Source organism: Sparus aurata, chromosome 20 (assembly GCF_900880675.1).
Source record: "Sparus aurata chromosome 20, fSpaAur1.1, whole genome shotgun sequence".
Taxonomy (NCBI): Eukaryota; Metazoa; Chordata; class Actinopteri; order Spariformes; family Sparidae; genus Sparus; species Sparus aurata.
Window position 1 is genome coordinate 9,505,825 of NC_044206.1, and position 25,069 is coordinate 9,530,893.

Sequence of the window (25,069 nt, forward strand, 5' to 3'; positions counted from 1 at the left end):
TGCAACTTCCTCATTCACTGGTTTGTGTCAAGAGCACACTCCTGAAACAAGAACGAAAACTTACAGGCCAATCACGCACACACAAACAGACACACAAGCAACAAGCACAGAGGCAGAGGAGACTCGTCTGTGCCTCCTTTCCCTGATGAAGTAACACGGCTGGACCCTGTGTGGACGTTTTTGGAGCAGGATATATATCTCTTGAGGCTGAGCAGGGCTGAGAAGATCAGGTAGAAGAGCTGGTTGGACTCCACTGCCAGCATGCTCCGGCAGTCTCTGAGCATCCTGAAGCAGCTCAGCTCTGGTGCAAAGTAAGTTCCTCAACCCGGTACATTCTGTATCTCCTTCTGACTATGTTGCATTTAAACTGTACATCAAGGCTCTCACACCGGACATCAGGGCATTTGGGATCTTGTGTGAATCCAAAAGTGGCATGTTCTGGTGTAGGATAGGATTTCGGTCTGATGATTTATACATGGTCATGTATGTCAGGTTAAGTTATCATCGCTTAATGAATTTTGATTACTCGGTTATCACAGCAATCACTGTCGACACACACAATAGGAAGTGTGTGAAAAGCAACACTTTGTTACTTTTGAAAGAAGAAATAAAAACTTCCTCTTAATATTTTGCTTTTGTCAAAGTTGTCCATGGGAGCAGCGCTTGATTAAAAGTGTTAAAGTATCTGAACTTAAATGTACCTAAATATCAAAAGTACAAAACTGATGTATACGTATAAGTACATGTAGATGCAGCATCATATGAGTCAACAGATTACCATATCTGATCTTCAGTTTTTTTCTGTATATCTGATTCAGTGTTGTTTTTTTTTTTATGTATCTGATCATGTATAAAATAAATTAAGTTAAAAATGTGCTACTATGGCTCTGATAAAGAAAAGACAGGTATCTGATTTAAAAATAAACCAGTTATTTAAGTTATCCAATTAATGTAGTGGGGTAAAAAGTACAGTATTTGTTTTTTAAATATATAGTGGAGTGAAAATAAAAGTAAAAGTAGCATAGAATGGAAATACTCAAATAAAGTACAAGTATGTCAGAATCGTAACTCCCACCATCCGTTGCATTCACACCGCAACAGCGCTGTTGTTAGCATCAGCTGTCCCCAGCAGACGTTAACATAGCTAATGCTACCTAGCTTACACAACTTTTGCGAACACTAGCTAACATTAACGTTGGTTAATGCTAACCAGCTACCTTTAACATTGCTGATGCTGGCTCACGTTAACGTTGCTAATGCTAGCTACTGTTCGGGCCGTAGTATAGCATGCTCGTGCGTATCTCAGGCTTTTTTACGATTTTTTTTCACCATCTGCCAAGACTGATGGTATAATTTTAATTCTTTCTCTACTACATAAAATTGAACTTTAAGTACAGTATATCAGTAGAGGAAAAGTTGAATTCATAGGCATTTAAATGTACCCTCGCTCAATGCAGTACACTTTGAGGTTTTGCTACTATACCCTGCTACACATCACATAGTCTAATCTAGCTTGTAGCGGCTAATGTCAGCTATAGGTTTAGGCGCAAAGCTGACAGCTGAGTTAGTCTGGCGCCTTCCCGACCTCATTTGTCCCATACACTGCTCCTGTAATCATCACCTCCCAGCTACGGTGACCTTTGTTCAGTCAAAGTTATGGGTCTCTTTAAAGCTGCCGCTGTGAGGCTGAATAAAAGTTTTCTTCAGTAGTGTTAATGTGTGGATGGATCATTTCATTTATTAAAAACGCTGAAGGCTCATTTCGCTCTCCTCGAGTCCAGAAGCATTTATCGACTTTCGAATGGCTCCTGTGCGCCTTTGCTTGTTGGACTGGAGGGGTTTTCATTGCGGCGCCATATTCTGTTTTGAGGAAATGTTGAATTCTCCTTTGGTTTCCCTGTTCTGTTTCCACAGTTGCGAACAAGGTGTTGAAAAGTGTGTAAAGCTGAAATGCTCGCAGTGGCTGGTTCCTCTTTAAAGTGAAGCGCACTGCCTGGGTTTTGAGGGAAACCTCAGGCTCTTCTACGCGTGAAAGCCAGAAAGGTTCAGCACGCCTGAGTAGACTGACCAAGTCAGGTTTGTGGTTAATGTTGGCCACACACGACGTTGATGCAGTGGTTGTCTCAACTTTGACACGAATGAAGTAGGCCTAATTGCAGTAATTAATTTAATGAAGCTTCATCGACTTGATAATCAAACACCTGTCGTGTGCCGAACAGGTTTCATACCTCTGACCTAAAAAGTTAGTGCCTGTGACTGACATTGACATAAAACGACTGACACCCACACCCTGTTTGGTTTTTCTTGGTACAAGCTTGCATGCAACAGGGGTGATAGTGTGTGTGTGTGTGTGTGTGTGTGTGTGTGTGTGAGGCCATGCTGGCTCTATACCTCTGACGTACCGTGGTTTAATAATAAACCTACACAGCGTGCATCTGCAGCAGAGCAGCGTGGGCTCCAGCTACCACTGCTGCACTTCACCCAGTTCTCAGTTCTGCAGCGACGCTGTGACTGTGGTTGAGATGAACACACATGTGCACAAATAAAACGCGCACTCAAAGGATGAACGCGCATTGTCCATTGTGTATGAATTGATCGCTTTTAGACCCCAAAGTGTGACAAAACATTGATTCCGATTGTTATGTCAGTTCTCTATTTGTCACCGTGGTCAGCTCACTACACCCGTGATATGAGCATGCATGCACGCCTACACAGGTGCTTTTATTCTCCTAAATTAGCGTACAGCGCGCCTGCTCACATGCTCTTATGTAATTTCACTTTTTGGGGAATGATCAGTTTTTGTAGAAGTGAGAGATTAAGAAAGGGGAACTGGCGAGTGGTTCAAACACACTGGGGAGCTCTCCGCTTTGTGTTTTGAAACGTCAGATGTCAGGCTCACAAGAAACAACACCTCAGAGGTGGTGGAGCCCGGGCGACCTCTTTGCGAACTGGGCAGGGCTTCCTTTTGGTGTGAAGCGGGCTTGAAGATGCTCTCAGATGGGAGTTGTCGTGTTTCACCTGTCTGTTCATCTCCTTCCCCTCTGATTTAAGCAATCTGTGTGTGGCGGCAGAGATAGAAGAGGGGTTTTGGTTTATCAAGACTCTCCGCCCTCTCACAGCGCTGGCACTGAACTAAAACACAGTCGCAGCCCTCACACTCCACCTTTAGGTCGTTGGCTTCATGTCATTTCTCAGTCAGGCCAAAAAGTATCCTCTGACAGATATACCAAGAGCTCAGAGCAGAGGAAGTGTACTTATTTGATTATTATCTGGCTTCTTAGAAGGCAGCTTCTAAATATCTTATAAAAACCTGCATCTCAGACTGTCCCAGCGGTACATGAACGCAGCAATGTAGTTTTATTGTTTTTAATTGAAAGTACAACATAGAAAACATACTAGGTGTGGATGAGTTCTGTTTAAGTGTTTTTGTATTGGATCTGTGGGCATTACAGTGGCAGAAAGTAAATACATTTACTTAAGTTTTGCACTTACAGGTGCATTATGTCACAACCTCCTGTCAAATTCATACTGAAAACAAATGGGAGGGCAGCGTATCACCACAGAGGAACTTCTAACTTTAGCTTCCCCGGCTAGTTAGCTCAGTTATCTGTGCAGCTAGCAGTTCCGACTGGGCCAGATGGTTAGCACGCCAACTTCGCTACATAGCTCTGCAACATAACGCGCAGATGTCATAATGTCAAAGCCGCTATTTGTTTGTATTCTTTTGATCATTTTCAGTTAATGTTTGAACGCTCTCAACTAAAATTATTTTAATTGCCTCTAAGTAGTAAGTACAGGTTTAAAATACTTCACTTGAGTATTTCCATTCTGTGCTACTTTAAACATGTTTATGTAGAAATTCCTACTTTTACTTATGCTATGGAAAGGATCTGAGTATTTGCATAACCACACATTGTGTTCCTATTATCTTCAGATAGAACTTTCAAAAGACACATGCCGCCCATTTCTGTCCAAAACCTTCGTAAGAGGGCCAACAGACAATCTAAAATTCACAGATGTTTTATTTACAGCATCATAAAACAGAGCAAAAGCAACAAATCCTCTCATCTGAGAAGCAGCAAATGGTTCACATTATGCTTGACGAATGACTTTAACAGTGACGGTAGAGATGAAATAACGTGTCGGTGGATAAGAAGTCGGTCGACATAAAAAAAAATAACTGGCAACAATTTTAATGACCGGATAGCTGTTTAAAGGAATAGTTCAACATTTTAAAAAAACCTGCTTTCTTTTTTGCCAAGTTACTAAATGATACCACGCACATGTCTGTGCACTAAATATCAGTATCCAGTTGGCTTATTTAAGAAATGGAAAGAAAAAATGTAGAGAAGTAGTCTCTAACAACACAGCTTGTCATTTTTTCCAAATTACAAATGACACATAATGTGTTGAAAGTCGGGGAGGCAATGCTGGAGAAAGATTGGTTGTTGAGTCTCACACCCAGGCTGTCAAATACCAACACTTCGGGAAGGTGTTCATCAATAAATTCTAAGCTGAGGCGTCGGTATGTGACACCCTGGGAATGAACCTCAAGTATCTTTCTTCAGAATCACCTTTAATTTGTGAGATTTAGAGCTGCTCGTAGTAGGATTTTCTTTGTTTTTTTGATATTAGTTGTTTATATACATACAACGACACGAGTGGTGACAATCCTCTCATCCAACGTTTAACAAGACAGAGGATAAGCATGTTCCTGCAAGTCAGTTTCAAGCAAAACTGGCAGCCATCCCCTAATTTCAGCAGATGACTCCCTGCTTCTTTGTTTAATCTGTTAAGAAGTGAGTATTTTGCAAAGGTTTTGGACTGTTGTGTAAAACAACAACATCACCACTGGTTTAAGGATATTCTAAGGGGCGTTTTTCAAACCTGACATTTTATAGACTAATATAGAAATGGAGACAATGATCCTCAGATGAACTGATATTGAAAATAATGACTATGAATTATGATTAGGCCCTACATTATTATGAAAGGACATTGAATATCATGTTGTTGTTGGATACATTTCAACCAGTTGTTTCTGGTCCAGAACTGTTTACCTGTACACTCACTAACCAACACAACGTACACCTCTGCAGGACACAAGATGCCACTGATCTTCTCCATGAGGACCTGGTTTTGGTGAGACAACAAAACATTCTGCTTTATCCCTATAGCATCTACATCTCCTCTAAATGAATTAGGATCAATCTGTGATCACTTTATAGCTTTACCTGCGCTGTGTTACATTTGAATTCAGTCTGACATGAATCATTAGGATTGATTGTACTGATTTTTTTCTTTGCTCAGCTGTGATCACCAGCACCACACCACCATTTACAACTATAACGTGGCTTAGAATGGAAAATGTGTCCTGTGTAAAGAAAAAGGGACACTGGAAGTCAAAATGAACATTAGAAAAGGGACCAAAGGCACATTTCATACAACATCAGACCCGAACACATGCACAAGCCCTGCAAGTGAAGAGATCACGTAGTTTCAGCTCTAAGTGTTGCTGCATGATTGTGTGTCTCCAACTGAGTGCAGGTGGAGCAGCGGGTGGAACCGGCCAAGAAGGCGGCTCAGGTCCTTCACAAGAAGCTGCAGGGCTGCATGCAGAGTCAGCAGGGGCTGGACGCCGAAAAACGAATGGTACTGAAAGTGCTGTCTCTGATGTCTTTCTGATTGGCTGCTTTCGGGTGTTACATCTGCTTCTGTCTCCACAGAAAAAGCTCCCCCTGATGCTGCTGTCCATCAGCATGGCGGAGAGCCTCAAAGACTTTGATGCAGAGTCCTCTATCAGGTGACAGGTTTGATGCTCTACAGTCCATCCATCCATCCATCCATCTATTCATGCTCTTGACCTGACAGCTAACAACTGACTGCAGTCATGTGAAAAACCTCATGACTGTAGTACGCTGGCTTTCAGTTTTGGATGAAAAAGAAAGAGGATCCCACTCACTGTCTACAACTTGTGACCGTTGTCACTAGTCATGTCTTTTATTTGGAATGTGCAAGATCCTCCTGCGTTTTTATAATCTTTTAACTCCATGTGTGTCAGGAGGGTGCTGGAGATGTGCTGCTTCATGGAGAAGATGTTGGCCAGCATGCTGGCAGACTTTGAGATGAAAGTGGAGAAGGCCGTTCTGGAGCCCCTCAACAAGCTCAGCGAGGTGCGAGTGACTGCATGTTGTTAACAACACAAACTAATATTATACTTCCGATCGCCGCGCTTCACATGACCACAGCTGCACTACGTGTGTAAATTTATATTGTCCTATTTATTGCACTGGTTGGTTTGGTTTTGCAGTGCTTTGGTTGGGCTCTGGGTTTTTGTGTCATGTTTTCTTTCCATCCTCGGTATGTACTTATCTAGAAGTGCACAATTAGCACACTTGTAACTGTATTGTTGCACATTTCCACAGAAGAATATATAAACTCCACACAGGAATGAGACAAATTAAAGACCCAATGTTTTACGTCTGTTCTCTTTCCCCTCCAGGACGATTTACCAGAGATTCTCAAGAACAAGAAGCAGTTTGCGAAGCTCACCACAGACTGGAACAATGCGAGAAGCAGGTGAGCTGCGCGGACTCGGTTAAGCCCTCGTGTGTCCCAAAAGATGCTATTACACAGATGCATTACGTATATTTTTGTGTGCGTTTTCAGGAGCCAAGCTAGCACAGGTCCCCAGGCAAAGCAGGATGGGCTCAGGGAGGAAGTGGAAGAAGCGTGGAGGAGGCTGGAGAGCATCAAGGTACCAGTGTTTCCTTCTTTTGTAGCAAGGATCCAGCCCGAGGCATTGAACCTAGTCTTGACCCCTGACCTCTCTGTTTTCCTGTCTCTGCAGGACCAATACTCTGCAGATCTGTATCACTTTGCAACTAAGGAAGAAGACTACGCCAACTACTTCATCCGCGTGAGTCGCAGTTGTGACGGCTCGATATATTTTTCTCCTGAGTGTGGTGATAATAACCTCATCTCACAGGAAAAAAAAAAAAAAAGCACAAAGTCTGCATATTCATCTCATTTCAGATTTACCTCTCTTGTGTCCCCGGCTATAGCTTCTCGAGCTGCAAGCAGAGTACCACAAAAATTCACACGAGTTCCTGAACAGAAACATCAGCGAGCTCAAAGAGAATCACAGCCAGAAAGGTGGGGTTACCTTGCAGCAGTCTATGCATTTATTTGGTGCATCGTCATTTGAATTATATCATGTGTTCTGCTTGCATGTGTGCCTATTTCCTCTTTGTGCTTATCTGATTCCGCAGGGCCGCCGATAAACCTCTCCAACCAGAAGGTCTATGGGGAGCCTCTGTTGTCCCATCTGTCTCAAAGCAACAGAGAAATCGCTGCGCCGATCCAGGAGTGTATTCACATGCTCCTCAGAACGGGCATGAGCGAGGAGGTAGGACTGACGGGATCGGAGTTCACATAGATAATCATAAATCTCATTTAAATTGTACTTTTACTCCTTGGTACTTTCTCACAAATGTACTCACCACCCGAGGACATAGATTTGTTTTACATGAGTCCAGTCTGCAGACCACAGTTGCATCAAATGCTTATTGATGCTAGGTTTATAATAATAATATGATAACTCTATTCATATGAAACCTTTCAAAGCCGACTATCCAAAGTGCTCTGACATTTTTCTTCATTCATTCGTTCATTTATTATTAGGATGCACTTAATACAAACTACTTCCATCCTGGGGTCCAACACAGGCAAAGCGAAAGCAGGGAACAATAAAACAGAATAAACACTCAACAGTTAATCCAAACACAAGGAAGCCCAGACTGAGAAATGTTAAAACAAGGAAGCAAAACACAAAATGCAAAACAAAAAATGAATTATTGGCATCGGAAAGGTATTTCCGCTGTAGGAACAGCATGTTTTTTTACCATACAGTCCTTGTCCATACAGTTGAGTATACCTATATGTTTCAGAGCATGCGAGCGGATATTTTGCTCATAGATACAATTAAAAGGGAAGCTGTACTGGCACAGTGCTGCTTTGAAAATGCTAAATGTAGCGTGCTACGATTTTCACAGTGACAATTGCTAATGTGCACTGAAGCATGTGCACCATGAGTTGCACCTCAGTTCAGCATGTTAGCATACCAACAATTGCTAATTAGCGCTAAACACAAGTACAGCTGAGGCTGACTGGAGTGTCCAAACCTCAGCACTGGACACACTGAAACAAACACCATAAATTCCTCAACGCATTCAAACAGTTCACATTTCATTCTGGACCATGTTACTAGATCCCTATGTATGTGATATACAGTATGTGACGTATGTAATATGCATGTTGTGTCATTAATGGCTGTGAAGTGTTTTTGACAAGCAGCGCTGTGGTTTCCGTCTTTGCATCTGGTCATGACTAAAACCCCATCATAGCTAATCACTTCATCGAATCAATCTCCATCAAATCATTAAAAAAGTCCCTCTCCTCGTCCCTCAGGGTCTGTTCCGCCTGGCAGCGGCAGCCTCGGTGGTGAAGAGGCTGAAGAACTGCTTGGATCAAGAAACTGTCGACCACAGCGAGTTCAGCATGGACCCTCATGCCGTGGCCGGTAATGACGTTCCTGTGCCAATTTTTGTTTTTTTCGTTCGAGTTTCTGTTGTGGGCACTGTTCAGCCAATGTGACTTTGACGGCCCTCTCTAGCTTACCCACTTCCTCTTCTGTTTGCTCCACATACAGCCCCTGGTGCAGCTTCCAGTAATGTAGAATACTTCATTTCCTGTGTGCTGGAGAAATTTTAGAACAGCAATGTGAACGCTTTCATGAGTCGAGCATAGCAACACGGTGTCATGGATTGCTTATTTAAACAAGCTCTCTAACAACACAAAAATGGGCAGTAATTAAGTGAACATATGACCTCATCTTGTTTAATAGCATCCTGTGATGATTCTTCTGTGAATGTGTGGTGACAGGGGCCCTGAAGTGTTACCTGCGAGAACTCCCCGAACCTCTGATGACCTTTGAACTCTACAGTGACTGGTTCAAAGCAGCGGGGTGTGTACGATATCTACAAGGTTTATTTCTCACCTAACTGTGGTTTCAAGCCTGTTTCTTGAGTTTCGTTTCCTTCTCCGCAGAGAAAAAGACCCGACGGAGAAGCTGGAGCAGTTCAAAGCACTTCTGAAGAGACTGCCACTTGAAAACTACAACAACCTCAGGTGTGTGCTCTAGTGTACATCTGAAAAAAGAATACGGCATGATAAAACATTACATTTTACTGTCACTTGGACAAAAAACGTATCTTAGAGGGGTCAGTAAATCAGGAGCAAAGAAAGACGTCCTCATATTATATATATTATATAGCCTCACAGAGCAGCTAGCATGACTCTTGTTTGGTTTATGCAAACGGATTGGAAACAGGTTAAAGCAGCAGTTTGTAAGATATGGCTAGAATTTTCCAGATATTCACTCACATTATCAACAGAGTGTGAAGAGACAACAGTGTTTTTGTCACTGCTCTTTGGCTAACTGAGCCATGAGCTAATCAGCTAACGGTAGCTAGCTACAGCCAGGGATAGCTAGCACAGAGCAGCAGTTGTTGGTTACTATGGTGATTTTTTTGGAGCTACCTGCGAAACCTGGCTATATTTTACAGATTACACCTTTATAACATTAAAATCGCATCCATTTGGATGTCTCAGTTTTCATCTGAGAGCATTAATGTTTAATCTTTACAGTCCTCTTTGACTTCCTTCCTTTCTCCCTAGTCAACTTATCTTTTCCCCCTCTCTCCCTGTCAGGTACCTGGTCCAGTTCTTGTCTCTGTTGTCTGAGCAGCAGGCCGTAAACAAGATGACGCCCAGCAACATCGCCATCGTCCTGGGGCCCAATCTACTCTGGCCACGAGCCGAAGGGTGCGTTGTGATCTGATGATTTCAGTCTTTAGCCTGCTACGTTCATACGTGTTCCCCGTCCCGCCTGCTCCATCCTCTTTCATCATGTTTGTGTCCTCATGTGAAAGGATGGATAATAGCAAATCATTTTATTAGCCAGACCTGCTGGTCACGTGCAACTTCCTGTTAGCAGACTGGCTGACAGATGGTTTGCTCGGCTCACACTTTCTTGCTTTCGCACTTTGTTTGCACACTCAGTGGTTAAAGAGTTTTTTTGTTTATTTTCAAGCCAAGTAGCTAAGTGTTTTTTACTTTAGTGACACCCTGGTTAAACTTGTCTTAAAATAACTCCTGATGAACGTGCTGACTTTCTCCGTCCCACGTGTTCTTCTTCTCCACCTCTCTGCCACTTTAGAGAAGCTGCTCTGTTCGACATGGCGTCAGCTTCCTCCGTCCAAGTGGTGACGGTCATTGAGCCCCTTATTCAGCACAGCTCCAGCCTCTTCCCCGAAGGTACAAACACCAAACACTGATGTAGACCTTCATGTGACATCAGCATTCAGTCTTTAAAGGGTTATTCTGGTTGATTGCTACTTGGGTTTTGCAACAAAAATGTCATTTTTGCATTTCATCAAGTTGAATTTTATTTGACATTGTACTTTTCAAATTCAATCGCTAAGATGGTACCATCACTACAACCAGTCAAGTGATCGGACAATTTAAATTAACTGTAGGGTCTTATTTACACTATTGTTTCTCTTACCTTCTTTGCATTGTGTATTTACTAGTTGTAAATAATAATTATATGGTGGACCCTTGTTTAAATCCAACTGATGTAGCAATATGTACCAAATGAGCACAAGCTAAACTAAAATTATGCAATTTCAGATAGGATTAGGGTTATGTTTAACTCTTTAAGACAAGTCACTTCTCAAGATGATGTATGTTTGTAGGTGCATTTTAGTAATGCCTCTTTATTTTCTTGATTTCTTGATTATAACTTCTCAAATAATCCCCAAGGTGTGATGGGGCCAATTCTGGTTGAAAATATTCAAAACTTCGATAAAAATGATCAACCAAGCCCCCATTCTGGACTCCTAGCTGCATGGCTAACTGAGCTAACTAGCTAATGGCAGCTTATAGCTACTTTTCTGGTGATATGCTGCTCTCTTTTTGTTTTGGTTATGAATTCAACAGGTGGCGAATTCTCAAATGAAATGCTCTTTACTTGACGCAGCTCTCATTAATTTGATTCTTTTTCCCTTTGTTTCGGGCAGCTGTTTCTTTTGAGATCCCAGAACTCCCTGAAATCCCGGAAGAGACCCTGCCACCTCCTGTTTCACAGTCTCTGATGTCAGAAAGGGAGAAACTGAGCAGGACGGTCTCCTCCTCGTCATCCACAGCCTCCTCCTGCTCCTCATTTCACCTCCCCCTCTCAAAGACAAACAGGTACTGCTCTAAAAGGGTTGGAAAGTTAATGCTACCCTGGGTTTGCACACTAATGGCTGCAAGAGACGGGTGTTTGAAATATTTGTACCTCATTCCAATTTAGTTACAAAGACATTAACCACTGTCTATTTCTTTCCATCAGCACAGCCTCTCAGGACAGTGGTGGCTTCTTCCTGGTGAAATCTGGCTCTGTGAGTCGCAGCGGCACCACCACGTGGGCCAGCCCCATGGCTGAGACGGCAGCACCAGCCCTTCCAAACTCAACACCCAGTAGCTCACCCTCTGTCAATCCCTGCCCGGTTGTGATTTCCAACACTTCCACTGCCTGTAGCTCAGCAGCAAACCAGGGCCCAGCCCCGCTGCCTAAAGCAACAGGACCAGCACCAAGCACAGGTCAGATCAGGAGTCCCACCCAGAGGCAGAGCTCAGAACAGGGCCAGCTGGAGCCAATTTTCGAGGCCCCACCAGACTCTCCCAGGGCACTTGTGAAGATCAGCTCACCATATAAACGTAAGTCAAAGTCCACTGTGCCCAATGGCTGTCTTAACCCCAAATGTTGACCTTGTTCAGAGACACACGGCATTGTTGAATTGGGATACTCTCAAGAGCTGATTTATTTTGGGTTGAGAAATCCCCATTTTGATTTCCCAGTAGCACCCGAAGCACTGGATCTTACATTTGCCATTATGCAAATCAATTGTTTTTGTTACAGCCTTCCTGCCTGGTCAATGTTCACTTTCTTCAAACTTAACCCATGGGGTTAACAACACAGACTTTCAGTTAGAAATCTGAAGTGTCAAACCCCAAGCCAAGATAGCCCTGATGACATCACCATGAGATCATCTGGGTTTTCTCAGATTTCGTAAGACTCCTTTCAAAGCCACAGAAAAAATAACTCACATTATCAACAGAGTGTGAAGAGACAACAGTGTTTTTGTCACTGCTCTTTGGCTAACTGAGCCATGAGCTAATCAGCTAACGGTAGCTAGCTACAGCCAGGGATAGCTAGCACAGAGCAGCAGTTGTTGGTTACTATGGTGATTTTTTTGGAGCTACCTGCGAAACCTGGCTATATTTTACAGATTACACCTTTATAACATTAAAATCGCATCCATTTGGATGTCTCAGTTTTCATCTGAGAGCATTAATGTTTAATCTTACATCTTACATTTGCCATTATGCAAATCAATTGTTTTTGTTACAGCCTTCCTGCCTGGTCAATGTTCACTTTCTTCAAACTTAACCCATGGGGTTAACAACACAGACTTTCAGTTAGAAATCTGAAGTGTCAAACCCCAAGCCAAGATAGCCCTGATGACATCACCATGAGATCATCTGGGTTTTCTCAGATTTCGTAAGACTCCTTTCAAAGCCACAGAAAAAATAAAAAAAATATTTTTTTTCCTACAATAGCAGCAGCCCTTTCTCTCATAGTTGTTTTTCGGGCTGGGGGCGAAAGCATGTCTCATTATTAATACAGTATGTTTTTTTTCTATTGTGTAATGTCCTGTACAGATTATTTACTTCGGTCCTTTTCCTCTCACAAAGTCAAAGTGGCGGCTCGTTGGGTCAAGCCGAGCTGACAGAGAGAAAATAAATCTACTGCTCTCGCTGTAACAACCAGGAAGTACACAGGAAACAGGAAGTCTCAGACCCCTGACCAAAATATCACTCTCTTTGGTCATGCGTCATCTCCCACATTGTTGTAAACCTTATTTACCCTTAAGGTGTCCCATTATGACATGTTCGTCTGACTAGCTGTTTCCCACGACAAACTATTTCTTACTTTACTTTAACTTTCATCTGATTTTGTGTTAAGCAGCAGTGTTTTACTTATTTTAACATCACAGCCTTACTGAAGCAATTTATGATGTTGAAAAAGCATATACCTCCACCAACACTGACCATTTCTGTGTTCCAAATTGTTTTTCTGACAAAATATAATTCTAGTGCAGCACTCTTTGCCCACAGTCAGTCTGATAAATGCTAGACTTCCTTCCTTCAACTTGAGAACAGAATAGTGGTGGTCTAAAAACCCTGATAAGATCCCGACAGATAACTGTGTTACTTATCGCAATACATTTCTGGCAGGTGACTGTTTTGCATCACAACCCTTTTCTCATCCCACAGCGAAAAGATCCTTCAACGTGACCAAAGCCAACCAAGCTAACGAGCAGGTGACGGTTCAGTTCTCTAAAGTAAGACCGCCAGCACCACCCAAGTTCCAGGCCCCTACGCCCCCAACCGCAGCCCCGGCGAGTACGGACACGAGGACCCAGCCCGTACCAGCCCCGAGAGCCAGCCAAAAAAAGCCTCCTCCAAAAAAGCCTGGAGTCAAAGCCCCGAACTGCCCTCCACCTCTTCCTCCTCCGTCGCAGCCAAAAGCAGTTCCATCTATAGCACAGTGAGAAGATGACGTATATGCCATCCAGTAACAGTGTACATTTTCAATGTACAATGTCATTGTTGACCTCCAGTGGTTTAACTGTTCACAGTGATGTACAGTTGTACTCCATGACATCCCTGGTGGGTGTGGTTGCAGGTGCAAACATGACTACATTTCTTTCTAACCCTGCTGTTCAGTTCCTCTTAAACATGCAAGGTTTTATTGCCTGGTTGGTTACAAGTGGCTGACACATATTTGTGTATTTTGTAAAAAAACAAACAAACAAAAAAAAACTTCCCTTTGATACATATGCATTGTTAAATATATTGTTAATCTGCTGTTCATTACCTCTCTGTACTCATTTGAAGTAGGGGAGTGTCGCAGTTCAGTTAATTTTGGGGTCCAGCAACAATTCTGTAACCAACACCCTTTATTTATTCTTCAGTTACTGATATACTGTGTTACTGATACTGTATTTCCCAGAATGCAAAGTTAGTGCTGGAAAGCGAGTCTTTCTGGTCAAAAAAAAAAAACAGCTACACAATAAATGAATCAAAAAAAAAATTGTCAGTTGTGGTGCTCTTAGGGTTGATTTAACCATCAATCTACAAAATAATGACCATTCATATGAGCTAATTGAGGGTATAGGGAAATGATTTAAAAGAATCCAATAGTAACCAAAAATTTGTAATTGTAATTTTTAACAACCACATTTCAGGTTTATCTTTGAGGACTTTGGGTATAACATTCCTCTGTACCAACCTTAAACGTGAAACCTGAGACAGTATGTTAATAAATGGTAAGTCAACGTAACTAAAAACATTTTTTATTGTCAATTTATATCATCGTAGTATATCATTGGTACTGACTGCAGCATATGAATCTGAATTGCACTGCGTACTGCAGGTGCTCTTACTGTAAGTACATATTTATAGGAGGTCAGTCGAAATCTTCATGTACACTTGTATAAAAGAACATATAAATGACAATTCTTCTATAAAAAGCAATACAGGAGTCGGACTTCATAATCATAGAAGGTGCACAGGGTATCTATATAGAAAGGTTTGCAGCATAAAATGAGCAATTATATGATTTAGGCTTTAGTTGCAGCTAGCAAATACCGGCAATACTTGTCATACTCCCTCAGTCCATGTAGTTTAATCACTGAGATGTTCGAATCTCTCTGGTTTATCGATTGGAGGTCTGAGATTCCAGATCTCTTCTTTCCCTTTTTTGGTTTCCTGGTAGTGTATTCCTGAGTAAAACGTTAACAGGAGATGGTAGTGAAGGTTGTAAAAAAAAAAAAAAAGGGTGTATTAAGATTAAATATATTTGTCTAATCCCCACTTCCTCTTTGTGTTCTCATGAGTGACCAGGACTCTTCCCCCCTCGTATGTGAGGAAGTGTGTAAAGTATAAAGTGAATGAAGGGCGTCGAGTAAATAAAGCTGGTGTTTCCTTTGACACGGTCTTAAAACACATTCTCTGGCACATCCACACTCTCGCCGCGCCTCTTCACACTCCTCTACGTTTCAGTCTTTTTAAAGTCATGACCTTTTCAAAAAGTCTTTTGCTCCTTTTTCGATACATTCAGCAACTCTTTGGCATCAGAAGTGTACATCCTTGAAGCACGATTGTATAACAGCAAAGGATCCAACATTAAGGACACTGGATTCACGTTGTAGTCTCCATCCTGTTGAAAGAGCCAGCGTCTGACCGTAAAAATAGTTTAGATGATTGATTTGATCAGAGTAACAGAGAACTCATACATCAGATGAATACTTTTGTTCTTTAGTGTCACAACATCTCTGATTTGCTCGGCTCAGACTTTGATTTCATCCTCGTCGTCCATGTAACTGTAGGACATGTTCTTCTTCGCCTGGTTGATGATCATCATCTCAGAATCTGCCACCGCCATCCTGCTCTGTCCCTTTGAGAGGCTGCCGCCGTAGTGGCGTGCGAGCACATCTGTAGCACTCTGGAACCGCTCGCTCTCCATCCCCATCCCCAACCTCACTCTTTCAGGGGATCCCATCACCACATCAGGCACTTTAACAGAAAGCCCAACTCCGTTCACGCCAGTCACGCTCCCGTCTTCCTCCTCCCATTCCACCTGATGCGGGCTCTTCCCGCCCCCGCAGTCCTCCCGCAACAGCGAATCCACATATGAGATAGTGGCCGAGTCCATCTCTGATCCCTCAGTGGCCAGCCCGCACGCTGAGCCCGCCTCCTCTCCCTCCCAGGCGTGGCCGTGCTCCTCGTGGTGGCCGTCGATCAGGCCGAACACCTCGCTCATGAGGGAGGGGCCCAGGTCAAAGGTGAAGGTGTCCAGGGAGGTGAGGGAAGGAAGGGAGTCAGAGTAGGCGGTGGTGGTGGGTTTGGGGTCAGAGGTCAGAATGGAGGCGGAGCAGGTGGATAAGATGGCGTCGGTGGGGTCGGTCAGAGAGCCGCGGTGGATGTTAGGGGAGCAGGAAATGGGAAGGGAGATGGAAGGCTGCTGGCGCTCAGAGCGGGAGAGACGAGGCAGAGTGACGAAACCAGAGTCGGGACCTGAGGAGACACAGACATCAACACATTAAAACAGTAGACGGCATTTTGTAGTTTGTCTTATGTACTGCATTCTGAAGGAATACATCAACAGTTTGGAGAAATGTGCTTATTTTGGGGGGGAAACAGTTAGCCTGATTCTGTCCAAAGGTAAACAAAAACCACCTACCTGCACATCTAAAGCTAACATATCAACACATTATATCCAATTTGCTTAATTCATACCAATTCATACAAAAAGGACGGTGGAGGGTTGCGTGGCGGGCAGCACTGGCTTCCTGGTCACTCCACTAGTTTCCTGGCAATTTTATGGTGACAAGGCCTAAAAATGTTCCAGCAACCCCTTGTACAATGACAACTTCTTGTTTTTCTGTCCGCTACTGTGCATGGCTAAGCAAAAAGGATTAGGGATTGGCCAATTATCAACCCGGCTGATCATCTGATCTGTCCCTGAGCTTTTCTCCAATTATCAGAATCAGTGTTTTTGTCTGACAGCCGAAAGACTAAATGAATAATCAGAATCAGCAAAGTAACTAGTAACTTAAGTTACGATGTACATGTAGAGGAGTATAATGTACAGAGTTTTCCTCCAAAATGTGGTGGAGTGGCAGATTAAATAGCAGATAATGGATTTACTCAAGTAAAGTGCAGAATGAGCAAATGTACTTATGTTAAATTACATTCCATCACTGGTTATTCCAAAATTCCAATTAATTAAAATATCGGTCATCGGTTTCCTTGATTAGTAGCAATTGCCAGAACCAGTCTTGGCCCTTCTAAAACATACTGGTCCGACCCTGAACAGGATGTAACATGTTAAATAGTGAGCTTTAGAGGTGCTAGGAGGCAGATTGTTTTTAACAATTGGTCTCTGTTTGCTGAGCCAAGCTAAATAGCCACTGGCAGCGGCTCCATATTGACCTTACAGACATGAGGATGATATTGATTTTCTCATCTAGCTCCCAGCAACAAAGCGCATTTCGCATAAATGTCAAACCTTTCCTTTCCGCATGTATGGAGAGGGGAAACCACCAGAGAGAAACACAAAATAAGTTTTACATGAACATCTGGGCTGACAGGAAGTAAGCAGCCTCCTCAGAGAATATGATCCAAAACCTTTATGGCACAGAGTCCAGATGATGTATTTGAAAACATTCTCCTATATCTCAAACACTGAATTTATTTGGTAAATTATGAGTCACCCTCTCAAACAATTCCAACAGGGGGCAGTGTAACCCCATCCTGACAGTGACAAGCCAGCAAACTCCCTTCCTGCAAAGTGCTGACTTGTTCCACTCCGTTAACTGTGAATCATCTTCCCGCGCCTGCCAGATCACTTAACAAGTCACACACTCACACACTCACACACTGCCGCCTTCGTGACCCGAACGGGTAAAATTACCACAGCACCTCTCGATGCCAGCCATGAAGGGCCGCGTGGAGTCTGGAGGTTTTTCATACCAACCAAAGAAAACAGCATCTGATTTCACAGATTAACACACTTCAACCAGAGGGTGAGGAAGACGTAATCTTTGAAATCGGCACATGGAGGACTTGGTTGGATGGAAACCTGACGACTCTTCCATCCATGTGTCATTTAAAGAAGGGGAGTAGGCTAGCTTCAGTTATCACTACAAAAGTCAGTGTGTTATATGATATTTGTTGAAGATGTTAGATAAAAATGCACACACGAACTAATAGACTCTCAATGTTGTTAATTACAATCCAAAATGTTGTTAATCATACTTAAAAGATTAAAACAACTTCTTCTTCTTATCCCTTTCAGATATTTTAAAAAAAGAATAGAATAGAAGAATAGAAATATAATATTGTTTTTCTTCGCAAGAGTGAGATGTGAAGACTGACGCCACTATGATATCTGTAGGCCTAAGCTGGATATGAACCTGGAGCCAGAATGTGGTTAGCTTAGCTTAGCATAAAGACTGAAGGCTAGGTGGAACAGCTAGCTTTGCTCTCTCCGAAATTAAGTCCAGTTATTTAGCAGTCATATCTTGTTTCTTAAATTTATACAAACGTGGTAAAAAAAAAAGTGTAAAAAATAACACCCTGTTGTTTGACAGGGGACCGAGCGGGACTCGCTGTTTTCAATGTTTATGCTAACTCAGGCTAACTGCCTCCTAGCTAAGTGGCAGCCTACCAGTCTCATCTAGTCATGCCAAAACTCTTCCCAACATGTCAAACTTTTTCTTTGACTGTCATGTATGGAAATAAGTGACACTGTGAAACGTGACGCAAGAAATTAACTCTCCTGTGTGTTGCGATTACGGACTTCAGACACACACCCACACACACACGCACACACACACGGGAGGTCAGACTGTATGAGCCATGCCTGTGGTGTTAATGTGGGTCATTCAAACAGCCTCTCAGACAGCTTGTTGCCAGCACTGTCTGGATCTCTGTGTGTGTTATCAGTGTGAGCGCGGCTGATAATGAGCCAAGGTGATTCAGAAGGACTTCTGGGGCAAATCTATCTTGATTACTAGGTAGGACTGACGGATGAGTCTCACTGCAGCTCCACAGATGCTCGCGTCTCTCTGCAGCTTCCAGTGAACGCTGGTTAACTCATTTGACCTTTGCCCACGCGTTTCATTAAGTTTAGCAACGGTGCCACTTAATTGGCAGAAAACATCTTCCCTTAATCTCTGCAACCATTTTGGGATTTGATGATGTACTTTTCTTTATCCTTGAATGACTGGTAAAAAAAAACATAGATGACGTGACTTCATGTTGGGAAATTTCCAGTGAAGATGTACACAAGTTTTTCACTGATCCAAAACAGCTGGCGTAAGACCTTCAGAATTAAAGAGCAAAAGCTTCTTTCATTCATTTCAAGTGGTGAAATTAACCTCAAAAGAAATCTAACACACACAAAGGCCTCGTTTTAAGGTCACAAAGCATCTTAAATAACAACAATAAGGTTGGGTTGACACTATGATCTCCACCTACACATACTGAATACAGCAAGTTCAGGCAGTAATTCCAGTAGCAGAAACAGATTAACGGATTGACTGAAACCACTTACAGGCGGCAGAAAGAAGCTGTGAATACCTGTTAAAGTTAATAGGGCAAACGTGTTGTGCGATTGTTTGACAAAGAACACCTTAAGCATTCATTTGGACCTGTGTCTCTGGCCACCTGATGAATGTAACTGATATTTTGTAACTGAAACTCTGTTTTGGTCTCCGCCAACCCCTGAGGGAAATTCTGACTGTCATTTGGAGCTTGACAGGTATCGAACTACAGTGGGTTTATCTGAAATGAATTTCTGAAAACTACTGCCCACTGCATTAAGAAATAAAGGTCAACCAAACGGTAAAGTTAAGGCAGGTGAAACCGAAACAATTAGCTGAAAGACGCTAAAAATCTCTATAGCTGAGGGGAAGTCTGGAAATAATTCCTCACTGAGAGCGATCCCTTTCACATACACACAGTAGTGTGATCCATTATTGATACAACAATATTGATGAAAGCAGCTTTAAGACTCACCATAAGAGCTTTTCTTCTCATCTGGCGTGCTTTGAGAACTGCCGAAGAGCAGTTTAGTGGTGGGACTCCCATTAGGCATATCCACATCCAGCCTGGGAAGGGAGATGGCGTTCTTGATGATGGGAGAAACGGGGGGCGGCGGCGGCGACAGATCTTTGGATACTTCTCTGGGTCGGTTGTCAGAGCCCCTCCTGATCTGCCGGAGCGTCCTGGAGAAGAACGCCCCAATCTTGTTGTCGGGGCTGGAAATAGAATCCGATTCCCCGTTGTTCGCGTTGGCCGAGCCGCCGTGGTTGCTCAGGAACGAGGTGTCCCCGAATACATCGCCGCCGCGGCCCACGTGCATGGTGTGGCGGAAGTCACCCAGAGGAGGGCTGATCATGTCCAATGTGAGGTCGCCTTTGTAGCGGCGCTTGCTGTGGGAGTGTGTGACCAGGCCTTTGAGGCCTGACAGCTTTTCCTGAAGATTCATGGTCAGACGAGGTGACTGACTGTTTCTTAAAAATCAGAAAACAATGTCCTTAAATCCCACTGAATGGCAAAAATGAACTAGCAAACTTTTTCTCCTCTCAAAGGTTAATCCAAGATAATTTCTAAGGGAAAAAAGTTGAACTCCAGGCCTGCAACGCCAAATAGTTCACTGGAAAATTATCTCTGTTTATCATGTGCAGGCCAAACTCTGTCCCACTGTTTGTAGCTCGTTGTTATGCATAGCTGGCTCAATTAAACGGACATAAATTGAGGAGAACACTGTGCAGTTGTGTTCCTGGAAGCAATGTGGTCAGGTCGCCTGGTTTCCCCCGCTTGCCTCTGGCTTTGGCTTTGTCGACATCAGCTCAGAAATAGGTCTGAGTCCAGCTGCAAACGGCTCTGCGGTCGCAACATGGAACCATCTATTGAGAGTCAAAACAGGGAAAAAAACATCTATCTTTAAAATACAGACAGGGATGTATTTGATTTTGAGGGCTATTGAGAGAAATGGATGACATTTGCAGTTCACTCCGTGGAAGCTGAGATTCAGCGAGAGACCGCTACCCTGACTGTTGTACGTAGTTGTAAAGTAACCCAACTGCATTTTGAAACAATCCGTCTTTCCGCAGGTTTTTAGGATTCCGCGTTCCAAAGGTCCGCTGGTCTGGAACCATCTAAATTTAGACCACAGTCACTCCTCTGTGCACCAAACCAAAGTCTGCTTCGTACCCATAAAATGGGTGGACTTTCAGGGAATTCCTGCTTCCATTTTGTCCTGCTTTGTCTGGCCTGAAGGTTGACCAAAGTTCATTTTATATCTCACTGAAACGACTTGTCATGCTGTTAAAGCCGAGCAGCAGCCCTCCTTCAACGGGCTTAGATTTGTTTATAAACAGGCAAAGTATGCTCGGGGAGATATGAAGAGATAATGAAAATTTCCTGATAAGAAAATCCCTGCTGCTACTAAGCAGCACTGCCAGACCGCCTGTGTATTGAGCCTCAGCACCATGGAAGGACAGTAAAAGAGTTTTGGATAATTAATTTAATTATGCTTTAATCAAAATTGAATTCTTTTTTATCTTAAATTAGTTGGCAAAAAAAGAGAAATGCTTTTTTTTCTTTGCTTTTTCCTCCCAATATGATAATGAAATGAAATAGAAAAAAAAATGAATTACACTTATTGATTTACTATTTTTCATCTTTTTAGGTGTCATATTTTAGTGCAAGTCATTGAGCTATTCTTTATTTCCTGTGGACCATGTAGCTAGCTAACTTAACTGGAAGCTACATACCATTAGCACAAGCATGTTCAGCTAGCTTCCTCGCTGAAGCAAGCTGAAAAGGCTTGTAGTCATGTTAAACAGCCACTTCATTGTGCTTTAGTGTTACCGTACAAAATCTTGAAACAGTAGCTTAAACATGCTAACCAATGCTAACCAAGTAGCCTAATTAACGTAAAAGATAGCATTCTCAAGACACCCTTCTCTGTGCAGGTCTCTCCTTCTCACCAACTAACTGAAGTTTAAATTACAAACATAAAGCTTTATAATCCTTTTTACACTTGCTTTTTAGATTTTGCTATTTCACCTTAAGTGCAAGTCATTTACCTTTATTTTCCTAAGCAACTATTCCCATTTTAAGCCATATACAATTAGCACAAGTCTCGTCAGCTAGTTTCCTCACTGTAGCTGACTTTTGTGCTGGTAAGTCAAACAGTCACTACATTCGGCTGTAAGGTTATTGTATGAACTCTCGTAACAATACTGTAGCTAAAGCATTTTGCCTAATGCTAACAAAGTAGGCTAACTAATGTAAATTAGCATTATCTGTTTTCATGATATGATCTTTTTCTAGCTGCAACATAATATATTAAATATAAGTAGGCTTTAAAGCTATTTCTTTTTACACATAATTTTCAACTTTTGCCTAATAGTATTATTAATTCATGTGCTCTTTAATAATTTGACTTAACTGGCAGCCTTTTGTCTGTTTTGGAGCTCCATACTGTAAGTCTGTATTAAAGGCAGACAAAAAAATTGGCCTTTTCTGATGTGTTGTTCTTTGCCAGCAGAGTAATGGATATCCAATTCTAAAATATTTTGATAGCATAAGGCAGCCCTGACAAGGACCTCTGGTTCTCTTTAAAAGCTTTCCACTGCAGCAGCTAAATGTCGACGGGCCTCCCACACATGCACGGCCCCGTCTGGCTTCATTAATGACCTGCTATGGTTCAAGAGATGGGGATTGCGTCAGGTCCAAGGCAGCCTTTCTAATTTGCTGCTGACCGCAGTCCCAGGCCCCCTGCTCCACTTCCCCTTGCTGGCGTTTTAAAAGGGGCATCTGGGAGCCGAGAGGGAGGAAACACGCCACATACCAGCACCGAGCAGAGCCATATCAAGGCTCACAAAGGGACGCAAGGGACCAGTATACTGAGGTGTGATGTCGAATCTAATACGGCGTGATCCTGCCGGGACCTTGTGCACGTTCCCATGAACCGCACTAAAGCGACGGGCCACATATCTGATTACAGCTCCCCAGCGACAGACACAATGTGCTTCCCAATAAGGGCAAAAGTTTGTCTCGCCGTAACAAGGTTTGACAAGAAAAACCTCAGTCTAATTGATAACTTACAGTATTACAGGAAAACACAAGGAGCCATTAATTACTCTGAATGTGTGCTTACGGAAAGCTCTGGTGTTTTGTCTCTGCCTGTAATCCTGTTAAAGACCTTTGACCGCAGCTCTGAGGGGGTCGCTCCCTCTGAAACCTCTCATGTATGCGGACCCTCCAGGCGAAGCTCATTTTATCTGCACATACGCTTCAATCCTACTCAACTCTCCTGAGTTCCCTCCTCTCTGTGATCCTTGTTTGCACTTGCTCCTTTGTTTTCCGAGTTACACAAATACAGCAGCCAGCAGCCCGAGGCGATAAATGGCCTGAAAAGCACCGCAAGGACAAAACCTCCAATATTTTGAGTCTTTAAAAGGTAATAAGTTTTAACCCTATAATCCCCGTTGCAGGCTGCCGGCCCGCTTCTTGGATATCAGGAAAAGAGTAAAGGACTTCTCAACGGGAGGGACTTGGACGTACCCTGGATTATCCTCTCTAATCCTTTATCCCCTCCGTTACCCCTGGTAGGGTGCCTCTTTCTGGCTGCTACCACACTCCTGGGCGGCTTCACTGGCTCCTGTCAGAGAGGAAACAAAACGCAAAAAGAGTTTCAGGGAGGGTGGGAGTCAATTGAAACTGAAGCGAGGCAGGGTGAGAAGTGATGCAAGGAAGCGTGGGATGAAAAAAACATTAAGTTTCATTTTCACAAAAAGGAGTGAAGGGGGAGGATGGCAACTCAAGGCAGAAATAGAGATGACAGGAATGGATGTTGAGAGAAATGAGACAAAAAGGCAAGGTCGGATGAGGAGAGAGGAAAAAGAGGGGAACGTAAGGGGAGCGGGGCGAAATGATAGGACGTAAGAGAAGAGAAGAAAAATGATCAACTGAGGCATTAAAGACCCTGTAAGATTTCAGTGTATGCGTGTGATCATCTTTGATATCATCATCACTAATAAGCATCAGTGAACATTTCTGACGCCTATCATTTTTTGTACCATTTTTAGCTTCATCTTTATCTATTGGGTGGAACACTATGAAGTTTTGCACAGACATTCGTGGTCCCCAGAGGGTGAATCTTTTGGTGATCCAATGACCTATCCTCTGGTGCAACCATGAAGTTGACATTTATCGTTTTCAGAGAAATGTCTCAATAGACGTTGGATGAATTACGACAAAGTTTTGCGTGCTAACCTGCTAAACTGAGATGGTAAAATTGGTAAACATTACAGCTGCAAAACATCAGCATGGAAGCATGGTTGTTTTTTTTTTTTTTTAGCATTTTAGCACGCTGGTATTAGCATTTAACTCAAAGAACCGCACTGAACTGCTAGCATGGCTGTGAATTCTTAGTCTGGTCATCATGACTTTTGACAGTCTTGTCAAGTTCATTATCTTTGGGGACTGAGATGCTTTTGTAAACCACTGCATTGTTTCATGTTTCAGGATGACCTTCTCCTTTAAAATGTCTTCATGACTTAATAAAAAAAAAAGAAAAAGAACACCTGCATTGTTCCTGCAGGATCAGGAGTGTAATAACGGAGCCTGACACGCTCTGTCGGACACTGATTGTAAGCTTTTTTTTCAACGCTGTCCCTGACAAAATTGTTGAACTTCAACGCCCAGAAATCTTGGGTTGAACAAGAGATCAGTAGTACAGACAATGTTGGGAGCAAAAAAAAAAAAAAAAGGGGAGTCAAACTTCTTAGTTAATCTTTTTGCTGCAGTTTTTGAGTTGCTTTCTTTGGGCATCTCACAATTCAAGGGGATTTTGGTGAATTCGTACATCACAGACAGGCTCAATAAAATATTTCCATGTCACTATGTACAGTATTTGCTTGAAGTGGCTTTGCTGGATGTAAACCAGAGTAACCACAGTCTAATAGGAGCCGTGTGTGTGTGTGTGTGTGTGTGTGTGTGTGTGTGTACGAAAAACATTCCTGAGCAGAGCATCGGTCGGTGGAGTCTTTCTCTCGATTACGACCATCAAACATCTTTCCTCTCAACCTTGGTTCTGATTGAAACCACGTTTGGACAGCAAACATCCTTTTTCTTCTTTCATTCTCCCTCCCTCTTTCCTGACTTTTTCTTTCTCTCTCTGCTTCTCTCGATTCTTCCCTCCCTCTCATTTCTTCCCTCCATACTTGCCTTCTAAAATGTATTTTTGTCTCCTCTTCTTTTCTCTTCTCTTTCTTCTCTTTCCCTGCTTGCTTAACACCCATTTTGAGTGCTTTCC

At 42.8% G+C, this 25,069-nt stretch overlaps 2 protein-coding genes across 2 annotated transcripts in view; one reads left to right on the forward strand and one right to left on the reverse strand.

Moving 5' to 3' along the window:
- sh3bp1 (SH3-domain binding protein 1) lies at positions 1-14,519 on the forward strand. The gene is made up of 18 exons (XM_030400758.1): positions 1-311; positions 5,100-5,142; positions 5,548-5,652; positions 5,727-5,803; positions 6,062-6,173; positions 6,503-6,579; positions 6,670-6,757; positions 6,851-6,919; positions 7,065-7,155; positions 7,272-7,408; positions 8,470-8,581; positions 8,944-9,025; positions 9,109-9,189; positions 9,772-9,885; positions 10,280-10,377; positions 11,142-11,313; positions 11,456-11,823; positions 13,444-14,519. Exons 1-18 carry the CDS (start codon positions 262-264, stop codon positions 13,719-13,721), a joined length of 2,154 nt encoding a protein of 717 aa, XP_030256618.1. The 5' UTR covers positions 1-261; the 3' UTR covers positions 13,722-14,519.
- The window catches only part of cdc42ep1a (CDC42 effector protein (Rho GTPase binding) 1a), a 14,817-nt gene continuing 4,257 nt past the window's right edge, over positions 14,510-25,069 (reverse strand). The window contains exons 2-4 of the mRNA XM_030400759.1: positions 23,317-23,413; positions 19,756-20,648; positions 14,510-16,248 (exon numbers count right to left, since the gene is read on the reverse strand). Of these exons, the coding sequence (XP_030256619.1) occupies positions 15,521-16,248; positions 19,756-20,227 (1,200 nt within the window). The 5' untranslated portion in view covers positions 20,228-20,648; positions 23,317-23,413 and the 3' untranslated portion in view covers positions 14,510-15,520. The remainder of the gene's footprint in view (positions 16,249-19,755; positions 20,649-23,316; positions 23,414-25,069) is intronic.